The sequence below is a fragment of the Carex rostrata genome, chromosome 5 (genome assembly GCF_964058835.1).
Source record: "Carex rostrata chromosome 5, lpCarRost1.2, whole genome shotgun sequence".
NCBI lineage: Eukaryota > Viridiplantae > Streptophyta > Magnoliopsida > Poales > Cyperaceae > Carex > Carex rostrata.
Window position 1 is genome coordinate 2,494,979 of NC_135922.1, and position 17,857 is coordinate 2,512,835.

The window sequence follows — 17,857 nt, forward strand, 5'->3', positions numbered from 1 at the left end:
ATGAAGGGTATATTTGTCAATTCAAAATTTAAAAATACTAATTAAGTTGTTAAATGAATAAAAGGATATGGAAGGGAAAAAATTAAGTTTTTATGGAGATATAAGATATTTTAATGTTTTTATGGGGATATTGGCTATTTAAGAAGTTTATATGGGCACACTGGAATTTTTTCCTAAAAACAAAGTCGTATGAATCAGCAATAAATGTCAAATAACTCGTGCATTTCATATCTCATCATGTCTCATATTCTACATCTTTGTTTTTAAAGTTCAAACTATCAATCCGAATTGTTTAACATTATATCTATATATTTATATTAAATTACATGACTGTGACAGTTATTATTTGTGCATTTGTTTTCCAAACAGTCCCTGAAAAACAAAAAATAATGAATAGAATGATCAAACCTTTTCTTATCAGTTATTACTAACAATTACTGGTATTATACATATAATTATATAAGTGAATGTATTAAAATTAATTTATAAATTTTGAAAGGAGCAAGTATCATACAAATTTTGAAATTAATTTTTACTGTACATACAAGAAGGGGCATTAAAATCGTTAGTGGGACCCAACAGTCGGTGACAGCAGGACTACTCTGGGAATCCAGTCGGCGCACTTTGGAAAGAAGTTTCCTTCATTTTGCATATCAAACCCTTATATAAAGTAATATTTTGTTTGCATCCTTAGCACATCAAATCCTGTAATTTAAATTTTTCTCGGCAATATATATATTATCTTCCGTCTTTTTATTTTCAAACATAAGCCTAATATTATAATGATTATGCGATCGTATAAAATAATTTTTTTTGTTAGAATGTACTAAATTAAAAATTACTATATAATAGTTTCAATGAACATTTACGCAAAATTTATTATTTTTACGTACCGGTATCGTATAATTTAAGAAATATTAATTTTGTAACAGTTTTTATGTTTGTCTTGAAATATTTCTAGTACAATTTTATATAACAATTTCTAGTGATATATGTATAAAGTTGGACTCTACTTGCAGAAAAATTAATATGACAATTTTGACATTTTTTTCTGGTTTTTACTAGCCTTGGATTTTACTGGAATAGGAAATTATTGACAATAATAGATTTAATTATTTAAATAACTTATTAACTATGGATAATTAATTTTGTAAGCAAATAAGAAAGAGAAAAAAAATGGTTAAAGGGTGCATTAAATATATTTAAAAAAAGTAAAGGGTTAAATAAGAAATTGCATGATAAATTAACTCTATTTTTTTGTCAACCTCTTCAATTAAGCATCATTACAGAATTTTAAAATAATAAAAAAAGCTTATGGTAAAAGTAAAACAATCATTTTCAATTAAATTAAGAAAGAAATAGTCGCTACCAATGAGTGTGATTTATTCCTTGGAAGAAAATGAGGTTTTCCAATAATGGCAACAATTTGGTACTAGAGACAAGGAGGCTTCAATAACAATGGCATTGTCACACAAAAAACACACACTATCTACTGAAGAAATGCCTGCTCCTGGTCCACCGTAGACCAGTACAATCATGAACCAAATTTAATGAAGTTTACTTAATGTTTTTATTTTATTTATTATAGCATGTTTCTTAAGTTGAATATACACATTTTTTATTTAATTAACACTTTTATCTGTGAAAAAAAATATGATTGTAATATTCTTCAAATGAACTTGAAGGATGGTGCAATTATAGTAACTTATTTGATATGTTTTAATAAATCAAATTAAAATTGGCGATGTCATTGCCACCATTTTTATTTTATTATTTTTCTTAGATAAGGTTGGGAATCAATCCACACAATTGTCAAAAAATAATAAAAATAATAAAAGGATAGTTTTGTGAGTTTGGCTATGAAAAGATAAATATCTATTAAAAAATGTTAAATTTTTATCTGACAATTTTATAAAATTAATTTTGTATTAATCAAATTCTTAATGCAAACAAGTATTTTATTTGAAACACAAAATTTATATAAGAGAATTTTTTTTAATATGTGTTATTTTTTTCTGGTAAATTATTCAAATCAAAATTCCAATTAATTAGCATGAACCATACTTTTCTTGAGATGGAGGGATTCTCTTGGCATCCTTTTCCAAAAAAAAACCCTTTTAAAATTATTATTTTTTTGACCAAGAGGCCTCTTTCATGCATTCCTTCTGATCTTATCTTTGGTCGGTTGTGGTATATTCCAAAAGTTAATTTCTTTCTCTTCACCATCACTTTATTTTAAAAATTTGAGTGCCTTGTTATGAATTAATCTTTTTGTTTGATTGGTACGAGTAAGATGATATGTGGTTATCAAAGGATAAACACAAATAATTTCTCAAATATTTAATTTTTTTGGCATTTTGAAGGTTGTATGTGTCTAACTTTTTTTTTGGCAAAATGCATTTCATATTCTTGTAACTTGTTAGGTTCTAATGATTTTAAGTGTAACATAACCAAACAATTTTTGCAAATCATGCCAATTAATCCCTCATTAAGACTAATTTTTTTCTGATGTATTTTTTATTATTAAAGATTGAAAATCTAGTCACCCAATTATTTTATGTTTACGATAAATTTTTCATTCAAATTTTGAACATATAACATTTGTATTTATTTTATCACTAGATTGCAAACTGATTCTCAATTTTTTTGCACGCACGCTTCCTACATTTTCAATAAAAATAAATTATCAACATAGATTATTTTTGAGAGAAATTGACACATATTTATATTTATTGACAAAGATTTTTGATACCATAACACAAAACACATCATGTGACCGGACAAAGCAACATGATTTAACATGTGAAAAATGTGAATTTCCCCACTTTATACAAATCAGTACCTCTATCTTTTTTATCATGTATAAATTAAGTATTTCATTTGAATTTTGAATTTACTGTTGTGAGTTGTCAAGCTGAAGTGTTGTAGCAAAATTGATACCAATTACAATACAACAATAAGGGCCCGTTTGACAGTCCAGTAGAGAATAGGAATGGGTATGGGTTTTGAAAATTTCGAACTAGATTTTACTGTTCACCGTGGAAATAAAAACTTCAATCTGAGTAAATTTTTCTTTCCCACGGTGAATAATAATCTGTCGAACAGGTCTTAAAGGTTAAATTAGATTCCCAAACAAGATGAAATGAGATGGGAAACGAAGACTAATTGATCTCTTTGCCACGTTTGCTAGGGAATGAGATAATGACAATGACTTGTGAGAAAGGGAAGAGAGTTTGAGAAACTTTTAAGATGATATTTCAAAAATTCAACAAATATCAAGCCGATGTGTTTTTCAAGCAATTTTATCCGTGTTTATTTCATCTCTTCAAAAAATGGCACTCACACGTTCCCCCTTTGTTACTAGTACTTAGTTCTTTTGTGACACTTGTTTGTGTAACCATTTGTGTTGCCAAGATACTTATTTAGTCATTTTGAATTCTTTTATAGTAGCATTGTTGAATACAAATCAGTAATATTTTTTTCCATAGCAAAGTTGGACTTAAACGTCCGATATGCATTGAGATTTAAGCGACAATGTGCATATAAACCGTATGGTGGGAATTTTTGCGCATATCAGTCGGTTTAGTTGAAACAAGCAGTAATGAAATACATTTTTAGAAAAAAAATTCACACCAATAACCTATACAAAAAATTTCCAGAATAAAATGGTTTAGTTATGTTCAAATTTTTTACAGTAGCAATGTTGTATACAACTCAAGAATGTTTTGTCCAAAGCAAAAGCGACCTTAAAATGTTCGATCTGCGTTGAGATTCGTGCAAACAAATTTAAACTTAATAAAATTTAAACAACTCCGTGTATTTAAACCGTTGCACAGTTCAGACGCTTTAGGTTCGGCTTTGGATGAAACGAGCACTAATGAATATATCATTTTTAGCAACAAAAAAAAAAAAAATCATACCAATAACCTATGCAACAGGCTATTCCAACAAAAAGGAAAGGAAAAAAAAAAATCTCATATAACAAATTGATGATTTTACAAAGAGTACACACTAAAAAAGGCCACACAAAATCTTAGCGTTGTAACAAAAAGGGAATTCTCAAGTGCCCCCACAAACTTTGCCTTCCTTTGCAAATGTGAGTAGTACAGTCCACCAAAAAAACCAAAAAGGTTGCACCATTAATTGCTTCATACAAATATCATTCATATATAAGGAGAGCCATGAATGGTTCTTTAGTTGCCTTGTTCTCTTCTCTTACAAGTAGAGAATTTCGTCCATCTCTACTTGATTGTTTTAAATACAGAGCTAATAGAAAAAGAAGACTAGTTCCTGATCCTAGAACAATTATGGGTGATGAGGCAGAGGTATATATATATGTCAATTTAATTTGTTATTATTAGTTCAACAGCTCTACATTGTTTTTGTAACTCTGTTTCATATAAAATGAGATACTTTTTGTGGTTTTTTTCTTTAATGAGTTTAACATTTGTGAGAGGGAGCCTTGACATTTTATTTATTTTTTTGGATTTAATTTAGAAACCTACAGTTACTGAGTTGCTTGTCAGAATGGACTGCAATGGCTGTGTACAAAGGATCAAGAAAGCATTGCATAATATAGAAGGTAATATATATTTTTTCATTAGAGTAATTTATTTTAATCTTCTTTCTTTTATTTTCACGTGTACTTTTCAAGAAAGTTTATTGTTTCATGAAAAGTGTTTATTATGACCTTAAATTATTCTCTGAGAACAATATCCCAACTTCAAAAGGAAAAATAACTTGTGTCCATTTTGATGCCTTTTTATTTCTCTGGATTTCTTACAAAATATGACTCATTAATTATTTTTTTGTATTTATCTCAGGTGTGTATGAAGTATACACAGATATTGCTCAGCAAAAGCTAACAGTTGTTGGCAGAGCTGATCCTGAAAGGATTGTAAAAGCGATAAAAAGAACTAAAAAGATCGCTACGATATGTTCGCATGTCATTCCGGCAGAACCAGCCCCACCAGCCAATGAGGAGGTGCCAAGTGGTGAAGCACCAGCAGTTGAACAACCCCCTCCCCCTGCTGAGGAGCCTCTACCAGTAAATCCCCCGGTAGAGCAGGAAGCAAGATTGGAGATGAATAACATGCCACCACAAGTACGCATGATGCACGAATACCCGCACGACTATGGCCACAGAGATTATGGGAGTAGCAATCCGAATTATTACGGCATGAGACCATATGAGAACAACTATAATAGCTATGCAAATGCAACACATAGTTACAATAGCTATCGGCCACCTACATACGCATCAGAATACCACGGGTATACACAGCCATCTCTACTAGAAAACCAGTATGCCGGACCAGTACCAGTATATGGTAACAGCGAATATTACCCGAGAAGGGAGAGAACAGATGGTCAGATTACATCTGCTTTCAGTGATGAGAATCCTAATGCATGTAGCATTGTTTAAGATTGTAGTTCTTTTGTGGCAAGTTATTGTGTAGTCACTTTTGTAGTAGTTCAAGAGTTAGCATGTGTTGAATGCCGATTATTAGATAATTATTATATCTTTTTAAATGAGCCTTTAGTTATTTCTAAGATGCACTTGTAATTATTAATAAATATTTTTCATTGGAAATTATTCACTTGTAATTCACTACTCCAATAAGCATATAAGCTTCAGAAATTAGAAATAGATTGATGCAAAACAAAATCAACAACTAGTGCATGCATAACAGTTTACAATGAGAAATGTTGAAAAACAAGGGAAATTAGTGACATTTGTAAAAGAGTTCCATGACAACATAAAATTACAGTGAGATGTTAATTTTGCTAACTTAGAGGGTGGATTGGATAGAAAGAAATTTCTCTTAATTCTTATTTCTTTTATAAAAGCACCTACCAATTTAGTGAATCCTTTGATTGTTGTATCTTAGTTTTGTAGGCACTCTCTAATTCTTCCTGCAAAAGAAAAAAAAAATCATTGAACTGTTAATATATCAAACTCTGGTACTGTACTGACACTAACAGTGGTCAAGTGGGAACTGGTTTTGAATACTCTTTTGGTGCTTGTTTGGTGTTTATTTTGCACAATTTGAGCAAGGCCCAATTAAAAATTTAGGGTTTTATCATGCCAAATCACATCTAGGTCAAAAAAATTAAGCAAACAAATTTAAAAATAAAAAGAGAGAGAGAGAGAGAGAGAGCACCTTGCATGTTTTAATTAACGGTTCAAGGAAGGCAGTTCGAAAAAAGTTAACAGACAATCCAAGTGATGTTTTCTCCAAATCTATCATAAAATATTAAACTCTGTCAAAGCTTACATCGGAATTTTTAAAAAAAAAAAGAGAATCAAATTTAAGCAACATACAGTTGTCAGTTCCAATTGAGGCATTTGCATTAAGCTCTTCTAGTAGCTGGAGATAAAAAGTTACAATTAGATTATAGCTTAAAAAGTTTAGAAAATTAAAAAAAGATTAATATAATTTGATAGAGAAAAAAATTATTTACCTGAGAAAGTGTTGGTACAGATGTTGGGTCAAACTGTTCACAATTGTTAGGATCGATTGGAACACAAACACGGCCTACAATATGAAACAGTTATTTTAAAATGATGAATATAAATAAGAATATAACAACAATAAATTTACTATGACAATCATAATTTGTTAAATTTATTAGTACCTGTTCCAGGATGCACGCAAAAAGGCGCTTTTAACAAATGATTCATGCCTTTTGTAACCTAAAAATGTACAAAAAAGCTCCAACAGTTTCAAATCGAGAAGCTACTAATGGAATTATATTTCCCAAAAAGACAGCCCACCATTATTAATAAATTTCATGTATATATTTATTTAAAGAAAAGGCTTCCTTTAAATCCTACAAAAGTGTGAACTGTTCCTTCTCATAATCAACCCTGCACTAACTGCTCTCTTATTTTGAGGAACACTAGTAATGGAAGCATTTGCATTTGAAGGAAGTGGGTATATGTGAAATATATATAGAAATAAAGAAAAACAAAGAAAAGTTAAAAGAGTAGAATAGCGAGACCTGGATGTCGATTCTAGGATAGGTATATGAGAAAACAATCTCCTCTATGCACCTCCTAAGGCCTTGAGTCTAAGCAGTCAAACACAATTAAACAAAAACAATGTGAATAAATTAAGAACCAATATATAACCCATTCTCCTTAACTATATTCTTTTCTTATTGGTTTGGTGCCTTTTAAAATACTAAAAAGTAATAGAAATCCAAGTGAACTTTGGCATCTAAGTTGTATTGATACTATCCATAGAACGAATTGATCCGTACTATGGATCTTCATTTTTGAATTTCAAATAGTCAATCTGAACCGTTCAATACGATCTTGTTATGAAAATGTACTTGCAGACTAAACTTTACATTTTTTATAATTTTTTTACTATTTTTTAGATAGGTAAAAAATCACTACTTTTGAATGGTCTAGAATTTCTAGATCAAGTGATTTTAATCTAAAAAAATAGTAATTTTTTTTGAAAAATGTAAAATTTGAAATACAAGTACATTTTCATATACAGATCATGTTGAACGGTAATCCATAGAATGAACCAACCCACGCTATGCATAGTACCATAGCCTCACTCAAAGTTTTTATATAGTTTACCCCCCTCATGAAATGCTAAATGTGTGCTTGTAGCCTAGTGGTTAGAACTCCATATAGTGATTGTGGAGACTTCAAAATTCAAATCCCAGTGACCACACTATTCATTTTACATTTTAGCCCCTCCTATCTAAATTTTCTACTTCCAACCCTAGTGGTCCCCTTTCTTGGGAGAAACACACAAAAAAATATATATATAAGAAATAAATTGAAGGCACAAGTTAAGACCTTTTTACTCCCAGACTGAAGCATATGCTTTAACTGGTCCCACCGAACAGAATTTACATGCTCTAATCTGCTGCCTTGCCACTTACCAGCAAGCTCCGAAACAACACCTAACAAATCAATAGACAAGCAATAAAAAGAAGAAACTTCTGTAATTGAATTTAAAAGCTTTCAACTTTTATTTCAATACACGGGGTCATAATCAACCTCATAAATCTAATTTCTGCAAATAAAAAACTGTCAAATCCCTAGAGTTAACTTGGTGCCGGTTACATCTCATACAAGACATAACAGTCTGATGCTCTCCACAAATAGCACAAAAAAAAAAAAAGAGTTTCAGGGCTTAAATGGATATACCCAATAAATATTTCTATACGCCTTACAAATATAAAAAAATAACAGGAAAGGATAATTAACATACTTTCATCTGGAATAAGTTGAAGAATTTTGTAAAACCTCTCTTCATGCTCAAAGAGTTTTTGAGTAGAGATCCATTTCTCCTCAAAGTAATGCTTTAGAACATCTGTATAGGCTCTTCTGAAATAAATGATACTAATCTAAGTTACTATTTTAACTCAGTAAATAAAGGTAGTAATTATATGGTATCAGGTTGTAGTAATTGAAGAAACAAGAACAGGTAAAATGGTAGAAGAAGACGTACGCAAGGGAAGGATGAAGAGGTCCAGAGAAAGTTACTTTCTTCAAAGAATTTTCACCTCCCTTGTCAGAAATATAAAAAAATAAAATCAATTATTTTTTTTTTGCATTTAGCATGGTAGAAAAATGTTACAGCCCATGTAAGAGGCATTACCTTGTAGACATTGAAGTAGTCAGCAATAGCAGATCTCTGCTCCTTGCTCAGCCTAAAATAATAGTAACACTAATTCTGGCTTAATCTTAATTAGTATGAGTAAACTGGTGAAATTGAAAAGATATCAGTTATTTCATATCTCGAGTTTAAAACAATATGAGAATACTGCAAATGTACCTTCTTGCACGGCTGTCACATACCCAACAGTGGACCCCACGTCGGCCACTGAATACCCATAATATGTGGTTGAAACCAAAATCCTCTGCAGTAACATCAAAATTTAAAAGAAAAAAAAAGAAAGATAGTGACCCATTAAAACCATATTTACCCATAACACCAACTAAACACACATCGAGACAATAAAACCCCCAAACAAAAAAATGCCGTTACAATTACCGTTAATGGCCTGTATTAGTACCATACCAGTAAGCTCGAGTGATACTACAGTAATATGCATATTACGGAGCGGCCTGTGCTATGAACATATATCTCTGTTTTTCAAAGTCCAATAGTTGATCTGAATTTTAAATTATTTTTATATTTCTTTTACTAATTTTTTAGATAAGTCGAAAATCACTTGATTTAAAAATCCTATACCATCTGAAAGCAGTGATTTTCTACTTATCTAAAAAAAAATTAAAAAATTCCACGAAAAAATGTAAACTTTGGTTTCAAAGTACATTTTCATATGGATATCACGTTTAATAGTTCGGATCAACTATTTGAACTTTGCAAATAGAGATATAGATCCATAGCACGGGTCGATCCGTAATATGCATATTACCATAGCCTCACTCATAAAGCTCCCTGATTATTATTTCTTTCGTATTTTGAATCGAATATTGTAAGCTTTCCTAGATCAAATAGAAAAAGAAAAATTGTCAAAATAGGTGTATGTACAAACCTCTAAGAGCAGTATCAATAACTTTAATGGCAATTGTCATGAGAGGCCAACAGTCTGAGCATATATCCGCTCCAGAGCAACAATACCTCACATCATCATAATCTGTTATATCCTATAAAATTGCAAACTATGTTGGCTTAGTTGTTTTTCTTAACTCATTGAATTCACATCATCATACTGAGTTAAAATAGTAACTTAGATTAGTATCATTGCAAACTATGTTGGCTTAGTTGAACCTTAATGAGTCCAGCTATACAACTCAGCCCAAGTCAAGTTCTTAAATTGTAAAACTAAGCAGCAAATAATCACGTTTGTTTCCACTGAACCAAATAGATGAAACTATCACTGATATGAGTTTGAAATTGTGCAATTGAGCCTCAATTATATGAAATTTTGCCTCAAATGAACTCAATTGTACAATTATCAGTGGAATCATTGGTACAAATGCCGCCTCTTGAAAAAAAATAAACAAATAAACAAGTTATCAAGGTGCAAGCATGCCTCGAATTAACCTAATTTGCAGCTATTAAACATAAATTGTGCAAATATGGCTCAATTAAGCAATAAGTCTACAATTATGCCTCGATTTAGTCTAAATTTAACTAAAGTGATCAACAGTTCTCACAATGCTCACTTAGTGCTAATATAAGCACAAGCTTCACTTAATTGAAGCTCAAAACTGAGCCACTTGTTCAGTTGAGCCTTAAATAAAATAAATCATTCGCTCAATTTACCACCTAATTATTCAATTAATTAAAACATAAGAAGGAACAGCGTGCTTACAATGTCAAAAATAAGCTCTCTCTCTACGGGACTGAATCCTGATTGTGCGTAAGCATGCCTCTTTGCTGGCTGCAGATTAAATTTTGATGGTTTATTATCTTGTAAAAACATGTACTAAGATACCTAAACACCACAAAACTCATCATTCTAATGAGGCCACAAAACAAAACCATTCCCACCAGAACCATACCAGTATACTATGATAAAGGGAACCCAATTTTGCTATTCAGCACAAATCAACTCCAATTCAACCTCGTTTGAACATAATTGTTCATATAACCTTACTAACCTCAATTACCATTTTCTTTCTTCAGGTAAAAATTTTCGACAATAGTACTTGTCAACACCAGTCCAAGGAGAAACAAACTTGGTATGGAAAAAGATTTATCAGTTTTGTAATTTATCCTAAATTGTCCCTGGCAACCAATCAAAATCTCGATCAAGCTTCGATTTGCACATAATGTCTAATAAAGACTCAATTAACAGTAAAACAATAAATTGATATTATAAAACTCCAAATAAGAGGGTCTCAGATATATATAAGATTACCAGAAGCCTTTATTTATTATTATTATTATTATTATTATTATAACTTTTTTTGTAGATATGTCGAATTAGAGGCATGATAACATACATCTACAGTGTAAACAGCACCAATGTCAATTTTAGTGGGGCATTTGGCTTTAATGGTGCTCTCCATTTCGCTTGCATTGGAGAAAGACTGGAAACGAAGGTAGATCTCATCTCTGTCACTTTTTATGGTGAAAGAAAATTCTCTCCTGCCAAAGTAAGAGCTGTCACATCCCGGATGCTTTCCATCTGCTCAAAATCATAGTAAAAACTCAAATCTTTGTTTCTTAAACTTAAAAAAAAAAAAACTTTTACGAAACTTAGAGGATATAGAATTTGGTATTTGAACAAGACATTTATCATTTATGAAGAACTAGTTACATTTTTTTCATATTTTTTACATATGATACCTTAATCCAAGCAAAAAAAAAAAAAATTGACATACCATTTCCATATGACAGCCACTTGAACATATCCATGTATGGGAAAAGCTTTCCTGAATTAGACCAACAAAATATTAGGTTTTTTCAAAACAGCAACTAATCTCTCATTTGATATTTAAACAATACACGCGAGTAATTGTGAATAGTCACCATGGAACACTCCAATTCCTTTTGGTTGCAATTTTACAGTTCTTGAGAATTGCTTTTGTGCCATTTGGTTCAATTTTGCGACATAAATGAATTCAGACTGACAAAAGTCAAAATCTTTAATTAAATATTGCTCTCCACAAATTTATAGCAGTTGATTTGTGCTGAATAACAAAATTGGGTTCTCATTATCTTATTATACTGGTAAGGTTCTGGTAGGAATGGTATTGTTTGTGGCCTTTGGTTCAATTTTGCAACCTTCTGAAATTTTAAGACCAATTATATATATACTTCTCTCAAATTTTACTGTTTCTGAAGTATTTACCATAGTAGATTCGGAGATAATCAGTAAGAAGTAACCCTTCAGGGACTCGATTTATGTGACGCTGCTCAGGGGCATTTGAGTCAATTTGCATCGGGTCTCCGCCATGCTCTTGCTTGGGAACTTCTCCAGGCTAAAAATCAACAAAACAAAATAGGCATCACATATTTGTCATTTACCTCTGAATTAGTAGTAACAATGCTAGGGTTTATACATAAATAAAGTATCTAGATCTAGGATAGGAAAGAAACAGTGACTCACTGAAGAGCAAGCTACGATTGACGCCATTTCTTGAGGAAGGAGAGGAAAGAAGAGCGAAAGAAAGAAAAGGGGGAGGAAAAATGGCGGGAAGCTGATGGCGTTCTTCTGCGGTTCCCGCCTCTATGCAAAGATGCTGTTTGGTGCGGGTAAGTGGATCTGCTATTCTAAACCCGGTTCGGTGGGGACTTCATATATGCTAAAGTAACTCAATTTTAGAGTTTAGATCCGGACCGTCAGATTTTTGCATCCTGCCATTAAATTAAAGAAGCCCTGTGACCTTGGACTGGATTGATCCGGATTTAAATCGGACGGTTTGGATCTAAACTGAAAGGTTGGATTACTTTAGAGGATCTGTCTTGTCCATTTTATGAAATAAAATGTTTAATAAATTAATAATTTATATAATTTAATCTAAAATATTATCGAGAAGTATGTATAAAACTATAAATACATGTATGTAAAACAATGTTCTAAATAGCGCGCTATAGCGGCGTTATAGCGTTTTTGGACCCAAAACGCTAAGTTATACAATTAAAACACGCTATTTGAGCTACAAACGCTATAGTGGTAATAGCGGTCCGCTATAGCGCATAGCGTGTGGCGCAAATAGCGCCCGCTATGCAACATGCTGTTTTTTTTTTCTTTTCAATTTATATGGTCTTTAAATAAAGGCTCAGATTGGATTTTAACCGTGATTTTTTTTATAACTGACATACTAAGCTTTATATTAAATTATTAATTATTAAATGAGATCAAATAAGGAAGCTACAGCGCGCTATGCAACATGAGCTGTTTTTTTTTTCTTTTTTTAATTTATATGGGCTTTAAATAAAGGCTCAAATTAAATATATTAAGATATTTCTTGAAGTAACAAAATGATACTTACTATATGGTAATTTGAATATTTTGAATAGATTAAGATAATTAATTATGCCATGATGTCTAGGTTATTTTGAAATTTAAATAGAAAAAAGAAAGATTATGTTATGATGCTGAATATATTTTGAATAGAAAAAGATCGATAGTTTATGATATTAGTAATACTATGGATATTTTGAGTCGCAATTTGGACTTTGTATTGGTTCAATATAAATACTATAATTTTTTAATCAATTTGATGTTATTTATTATTCTATGAGACTTAGATAATGTTGATATTTAGTACAAATATATGATATAATTTTTATAAAAATAAAAAAAAGCTATGTGGCATAGCTTTCGCTATAGCGACGCTATTCGCTATAGCTTTTTTTTTCGGCTTCCCGCTATGACGCGATAAACGCTATTTAGAACCTTGATGTAAAATATTAAATTTTTAATTTTAGGAGGAATTTCATGTATTCCCTTCAAAAACCTTGAAATTACGTATTTTCCCTTCTAAAATTCATAATATCACATTTACTCATCTAAAATTTAAAAACTCATAAATTTATCCAATTTATTGATTTTTCAAATAAAACTTAATAAAAATTTATAAATTGTATATTTTACCCTTTTCTATCTTCTCTTTTTCTCCATCTCTTCGTTCAAGAAGTCCGAAACCTCCATTTTAGATGTCTCCCTCTCTCTTCTACAAGGAAAAGCATAGTAGGAATTTCGGTCTTGTTCGGCTGTAGTAAATATGTTACTGTTTACATGAAAAAAAAATTCATTCAGAATAATTTTTTATTTTCTCACGTGAACAATAAAAATCAGTTCAAAAATTTTGCAATCCCATTCCTGTACCCATTCCCCTCTATTCGCCGAACAGAGCCTTAGAAGGTATCAAACGTAAACTTCCTCCATTCCTTCCATTTCATACCCTCTCCTTCTCTTCTCAACTCAAGAGCATACCCTTTAAGTGAAGGGAAAATAATCCAAAGTGGGAAGAGGCTTCATTTATTTGATGAGAGAAAGGTTAATTAGTTCAAGATGCAAACAAATTTGCTTTCTTGTGCCATATTCAAGTTTAAAACCCCAACTAAAAAGAAAACCAAAGACACTATCAATTTCAGTTGGTTTAACGAATCAACCAATCTCTATAGGAACTGAGTAAAGTTGTGAAGGCCAGTGATTGAGCCATCAGATCAATTACCAGCTAGCATAACAAGCTAACCTTCTTACCAGCATTTAATTGGTTCTAACTTCTAATTCCTTATGTTTTTTCTTATATGCAGCGGTCATGACATTTGAGAGCAGTTGTCTCTTGTAAATTAAAAATTTACCTGGGAACGAAGAGAAATGAGAAAAAGAAAAAAAGATGAAGAAGGGTAAAATGGGTAATTTGTAAATTTAAAATAAATTTTATTAGGAAAATCAATAACTTGGGTAAATTTGTGAGTTTTTTTTTAACTCTGGTAAATATGATATTATGAATTTTAAAGGGGGGAATATGTAATTTTTATGTTTTTGAGGGGGATACATGAAATTCCCCCTTAATTTTAAATCTCATAATTTTTTAAATTACAACTTATTAATCAAATCAAATAATATTTTAAAATAGTGAGAATAAAAATTAAAACTTTAATATTTTATGTACATGTATTAATCAATAAAATAATATAAAATTTTGTATAAATTAACTTTGTCACAACTTACTAAATAAAAAATTATGTAAAGAAAATTTAAATCCATCTAACTAGATAAAAATAATATAATTATATGCATAAATTAAAAATTACAAGCGAGGTCACAGTACCATTCATAGTATAGATTGGTGCGTAGTATGAAGTGGCTACCAAGATCATATATAGGGGTATCTAGCATCTTTTTTTTTTTGGGACGTGATATGAGTATCCGCACTCTCATACCCCTATTATCCCCCCAATTTTATTTGTTCAATCTCATCCACATTTCTCATGATCTATAAGGAATTTTGCGAATCTAAAACCACGAACTTCTTCTACGCAATTTTATCTTTCAAATGAGATCCATGATGACATACTTTCGAGCTCGTCATCACACAAGTATTTATACCTCGTCATTTAAGTATTTATACCTAGTATTTTTCACATATGACACTGCTGACATTTAAAAGTATTAATATCAAGTATTACAAGTATTTATACCTATGCACGGAAGTATTTATACCTATGTGGTCAACTATTTTTGTTAGAGAAAGATTGACGCAAAGACGATTAGGGAAATGTGATGCGGGGTCCACGATTGGGAATAAATACTTACAAATATAGATATAAATACTTGCACGATGAGGTATAAATACTTGCACAATGAGGTATAAATACTTGTGTGACGATGAATCCGAAAGTACGTCATCATGGATCTCATTTGAAAGATAAAATTACGTAGAATACATTCATGATTTTAGATTCGCAAAATTCCTCATAGAACGTGAGAAATGTGGAAGATATTGAAAAAAAGAAAAAAAACCCACCTCTAAAAATGTGTATGATTCTTCTCCCATGTAGTTTGAGTGGTCCCTCTATATAGTTATATCAAGTTAGACATGCAAGTATTAATATCTTAATTTGCAAGTATTAATTTATTATCTTCCAAGTATTTATACCCATGAATTTAATTAAACTTGGAAGATCACAGTGTTGTGAATAAATTTAATTAAACTAGTTAGTTAAGTTAGTTTATGGGAAGTTAAAATCTGTTTAAGAGATGGGGGTACAATGCGGGTACTGGATTGAAATAATTATTCTTTTTTTTTTACCCTTCGTGGGACTAGCCATTTTTCTCTGATCTAGAACTACAACTCTAAGGGCTCGTTTGGCAAATGCATGAAATAGTATAAGAGTGGAAAAGAGAAGAGGCTTCTATTATATATAATTTCAATCATATTCAGCACATCTGGAATAGTGAAAAAGTGTAATTGAGCTAATTCTCACATGTGAAAAAATCACTATTTCTCAATTCCTTCTCTATCATAGAATAGTGGGATGGAATAGAGAGGGAGTTAAAGTGTAAACAAGAAGGATTTGATTGTCCCCCTGATCGGAACTCCAATTCTCCCCATAAAACGCGAAATAGAATTGACGTCGTCTCAATTTCTCTGATCGGAATCTAACCAGCAGTGGGAAACGACTTCACTTCCAAATCGTCGGAGGGAAATTTTGGCCCCAAAATTTTCCCGTGAAAATCGATGAGATTCGGCGGGATTTCATTTGGTAATAACTAGCGCTCTTTTCTTTTCCAGCAATACCCCTCACAGTGAGCTTTCGCTTTTCTCCTTCCTGCCATTTTTCGATAACAACCAAGGAGGAGGAAAAGGGTCGGTGTTCACGAGACCTTTCTAAGCAACTATGCAATTGTGGTGAAGTTCCAGGTAAGAAACCTCTTCTTATTCTCTCAATTTTTACTTTCCATACTTTGGCAAAGAGAAGGAAATAAAACGTCTAACTTTGTACTTGGCAAATAGAAGCTGCTATGAGTACAAACGTGGTGAAAGAATTAGAGATAACATTGCTTTGATGATACAGTGAGATTATGCTTGTAATAGTCATCATTTACAATATTAATGATTAGATATAGTATTAGTAAGACTGATTTTTGTGCTGATGGGTCTTTCTATTTAAAATGCATTTAGTATATCATTTACCAGTCCTTGTATATTTCTGTGCAGGAACTACCAGTTGGAAACAAAAGACAATATTTTTTGGTGTGGAGCCTCACAAAAAGCTTCTGGACGGGACTGCTACAACAAATTAATATTTCTTGGCCATCCTGTACCAATGGTACCGATGCTACCACTGGAGACAATGGTGCACCTTGTACTGCCGGTATGGTTGTTGGTACAAAAGTGCCCCGATGAGGACCAACAGAACTACAGAAGAAACAACACTGCCGGTATGGTTGCTGGTACTAAAAGGTTTGCAAGGATGAACAACAAAAATGATTGTCGATGATGTGGTCACTGGTACAGAAAGGGTTGTGTTACTGGTACATTGTTGTTTGCAAGGATGACCAAGAAACGTGTGTAGCTGAACAAGGCGCTACTGGGTTTCATTTTACTTCTTTCATAATTTGTGTTTATTTCCATTTTCAATCCACCTTTTGATGCTCAGCTTGTTATTAATTTTACTAACTAACTTTTTTTTGAAACTGAAACTGAAATTGAAATTGACTAACTAACTTTTTTTTTATTACAACTCTACAAATCAATTTTTTTTTTATTAATGTAATTTTAAATAAGATAACTATTAAATGCGTACAACTAATTTGAAATAGGTGAGCAATTTCAAATGCGTACAACTCAATTTGATATTCCGATCCAGATCCTATATATAATCTTCCTTATTTTAAATAGGTGAGCAATTTAAATAAAAATACATAATTTGAAATAAATTAAGATTGCCTACAACTAATTCCATAATACAACCGAACACTCATTTCATTATATTTCACAATCAATCACATGTGTATCCGTATCCATGGATTCTCACTTTTTCAAAAGTAAATTTCAATCTCCGTTAAATACCATCCCGTGTAATTCCGTAACAAATGAACAAGCCCTAAAAGTGTCTAAGTAATATAAAAAGAGAGAGATATGTGACAACAAAATATAAATGTTTTTTTTAAAGAAACCATTTTTTCATTTTTAAAGAATTTCTCTCTTATGTTTCTGCGTGCAAGTGTAATTAGTTAAGTAACATAAAAAGATATAAAAATAGGTGATGTGGTATTTTCTAAAAGAAATAAAAAAATTAATTTTTTTTATGAAATTGAAATATAAATGTAATCTATCTGTATATTTAATATTATTTTTATATAAATTATATAATAAAAATAATTGAGACGACGAATACTGTTCCAAGAATAGCAGCATTACAAGAATTCAATTCACTTCAAGAGA

General features: G+C 31.2%; 2 protein-coding genes across 3 annotated transcripts; one reads left to right on the top strand and one right to left on the bottom strand.

The window, feature by feature from the left end:
• The first annotated feature begins 4,085 nt into the window (after positions 1-4,085).
• Positions 4,086-5,593, top strand: LOC144554171 (uncharacterized). Its single transcript, XM_078302442.1, has 3 exons — positions 4,086-4,325; positions 4,498-4,582; positions 4,824-5,593. The coding sequence occupies exons 1-3, from the start codon at positions 4,182-4,184 to the stop codon at positions 5,423-5,425; spliced, it is 831 nt and encodes a 276-aa protein (XP_078158568.1). The 5' UTR covers positions 4,086-4,181; the 3' UTR covers positions 5,426-5,593.
• Positions 5,594-5,652: 59 nt separating this feature from the next.
• Positions 5,653-12,119, bottom strand: POLA3 (DNA primase POLA3). 2 transcript variants are annotated; one of them, XM_078302441.1, is made up of 17 exons: positions 12,061-12,119; positions 11,803-11,932; positions 11,333-11,383; positions 10,952-11,136; positions 10,318-10,386; positions 9,535-9,646; positions 8,808-8,892; positions 8,631-8,682; positions 8,481-8,539; positions 8,241-8,356; positions 7,823-7,929; positions 7,006-7,074; positions 6,640-6,697; positions 6,466-6,539; positions 6,326-6,364; positions 6,165-6,244; positions 5,653-5,916 (listed from the first exon to the last, which is right to left on the bottom strand). In XM_078302441.1, the coding sequence occupies exons 1-16, from the start codon at positions 12,085-12,087 to the stop codon at positions 6,179-6,181; spliced, it is 1,299 nt and encodes a 432-aa protein (XP_078158567.1). In that variant the 5' UTR covers positions 12,088-12,119; the 3' UTR covers positions 5,653-5,916; positions 6,165-6,178. The 2 variants fall into 2 exon arrangements, with proteins under 2 accessions (XP_078158567.1, XP_078158566.1); XM_078302440.1 differs by having other exon boundaries at positions 6,326-6,371.
• Positions 12,120-17,857: the final 5,738 nt, after the last annotated feature.

Coding starts and splice junctions, on each gene's coding strand:
- LOC144554171 (XM_078302442.1), top strand. CDS start 4,182: ATGAATGGTTCTTTAGTTGCCTTGTTCTCTTCTCTTACAAGTAGAGAA. Junction 4,326..4,497: donor TTATGGGTGATGAGGCAGAG/GTATATATATAT, acceptor GATTTAATTTAG/AAACCTACAGTTACTGAGTT. Junction 4,583..4,823: donor AGCATTGCATAATATAGAAG/GTAATATATATT, acceptor TATTTATCTCAG/GTGTGTATGAAGTATACACA.
- POLA3 (XM_078302440.1), bottom strand. CDS start 12,087: ATGGCGTCAATCGTAGCTTGCTCTTCA. Junction 11,933..12,060: donor CAATCGTAGCTTGCTCTTCA/GTGAGTCACTGT, acceptor GTTGATTTTTAG/CCTGGAGAAGTTCCCAAGCA. Junction 5,917..6,164: donor CGTTAATTAAAACATGCAAG/GTGCTCTCTCTC, acceptor TTTCTTTTGCAG/GAAGAATTAGAGAGTGCCTA.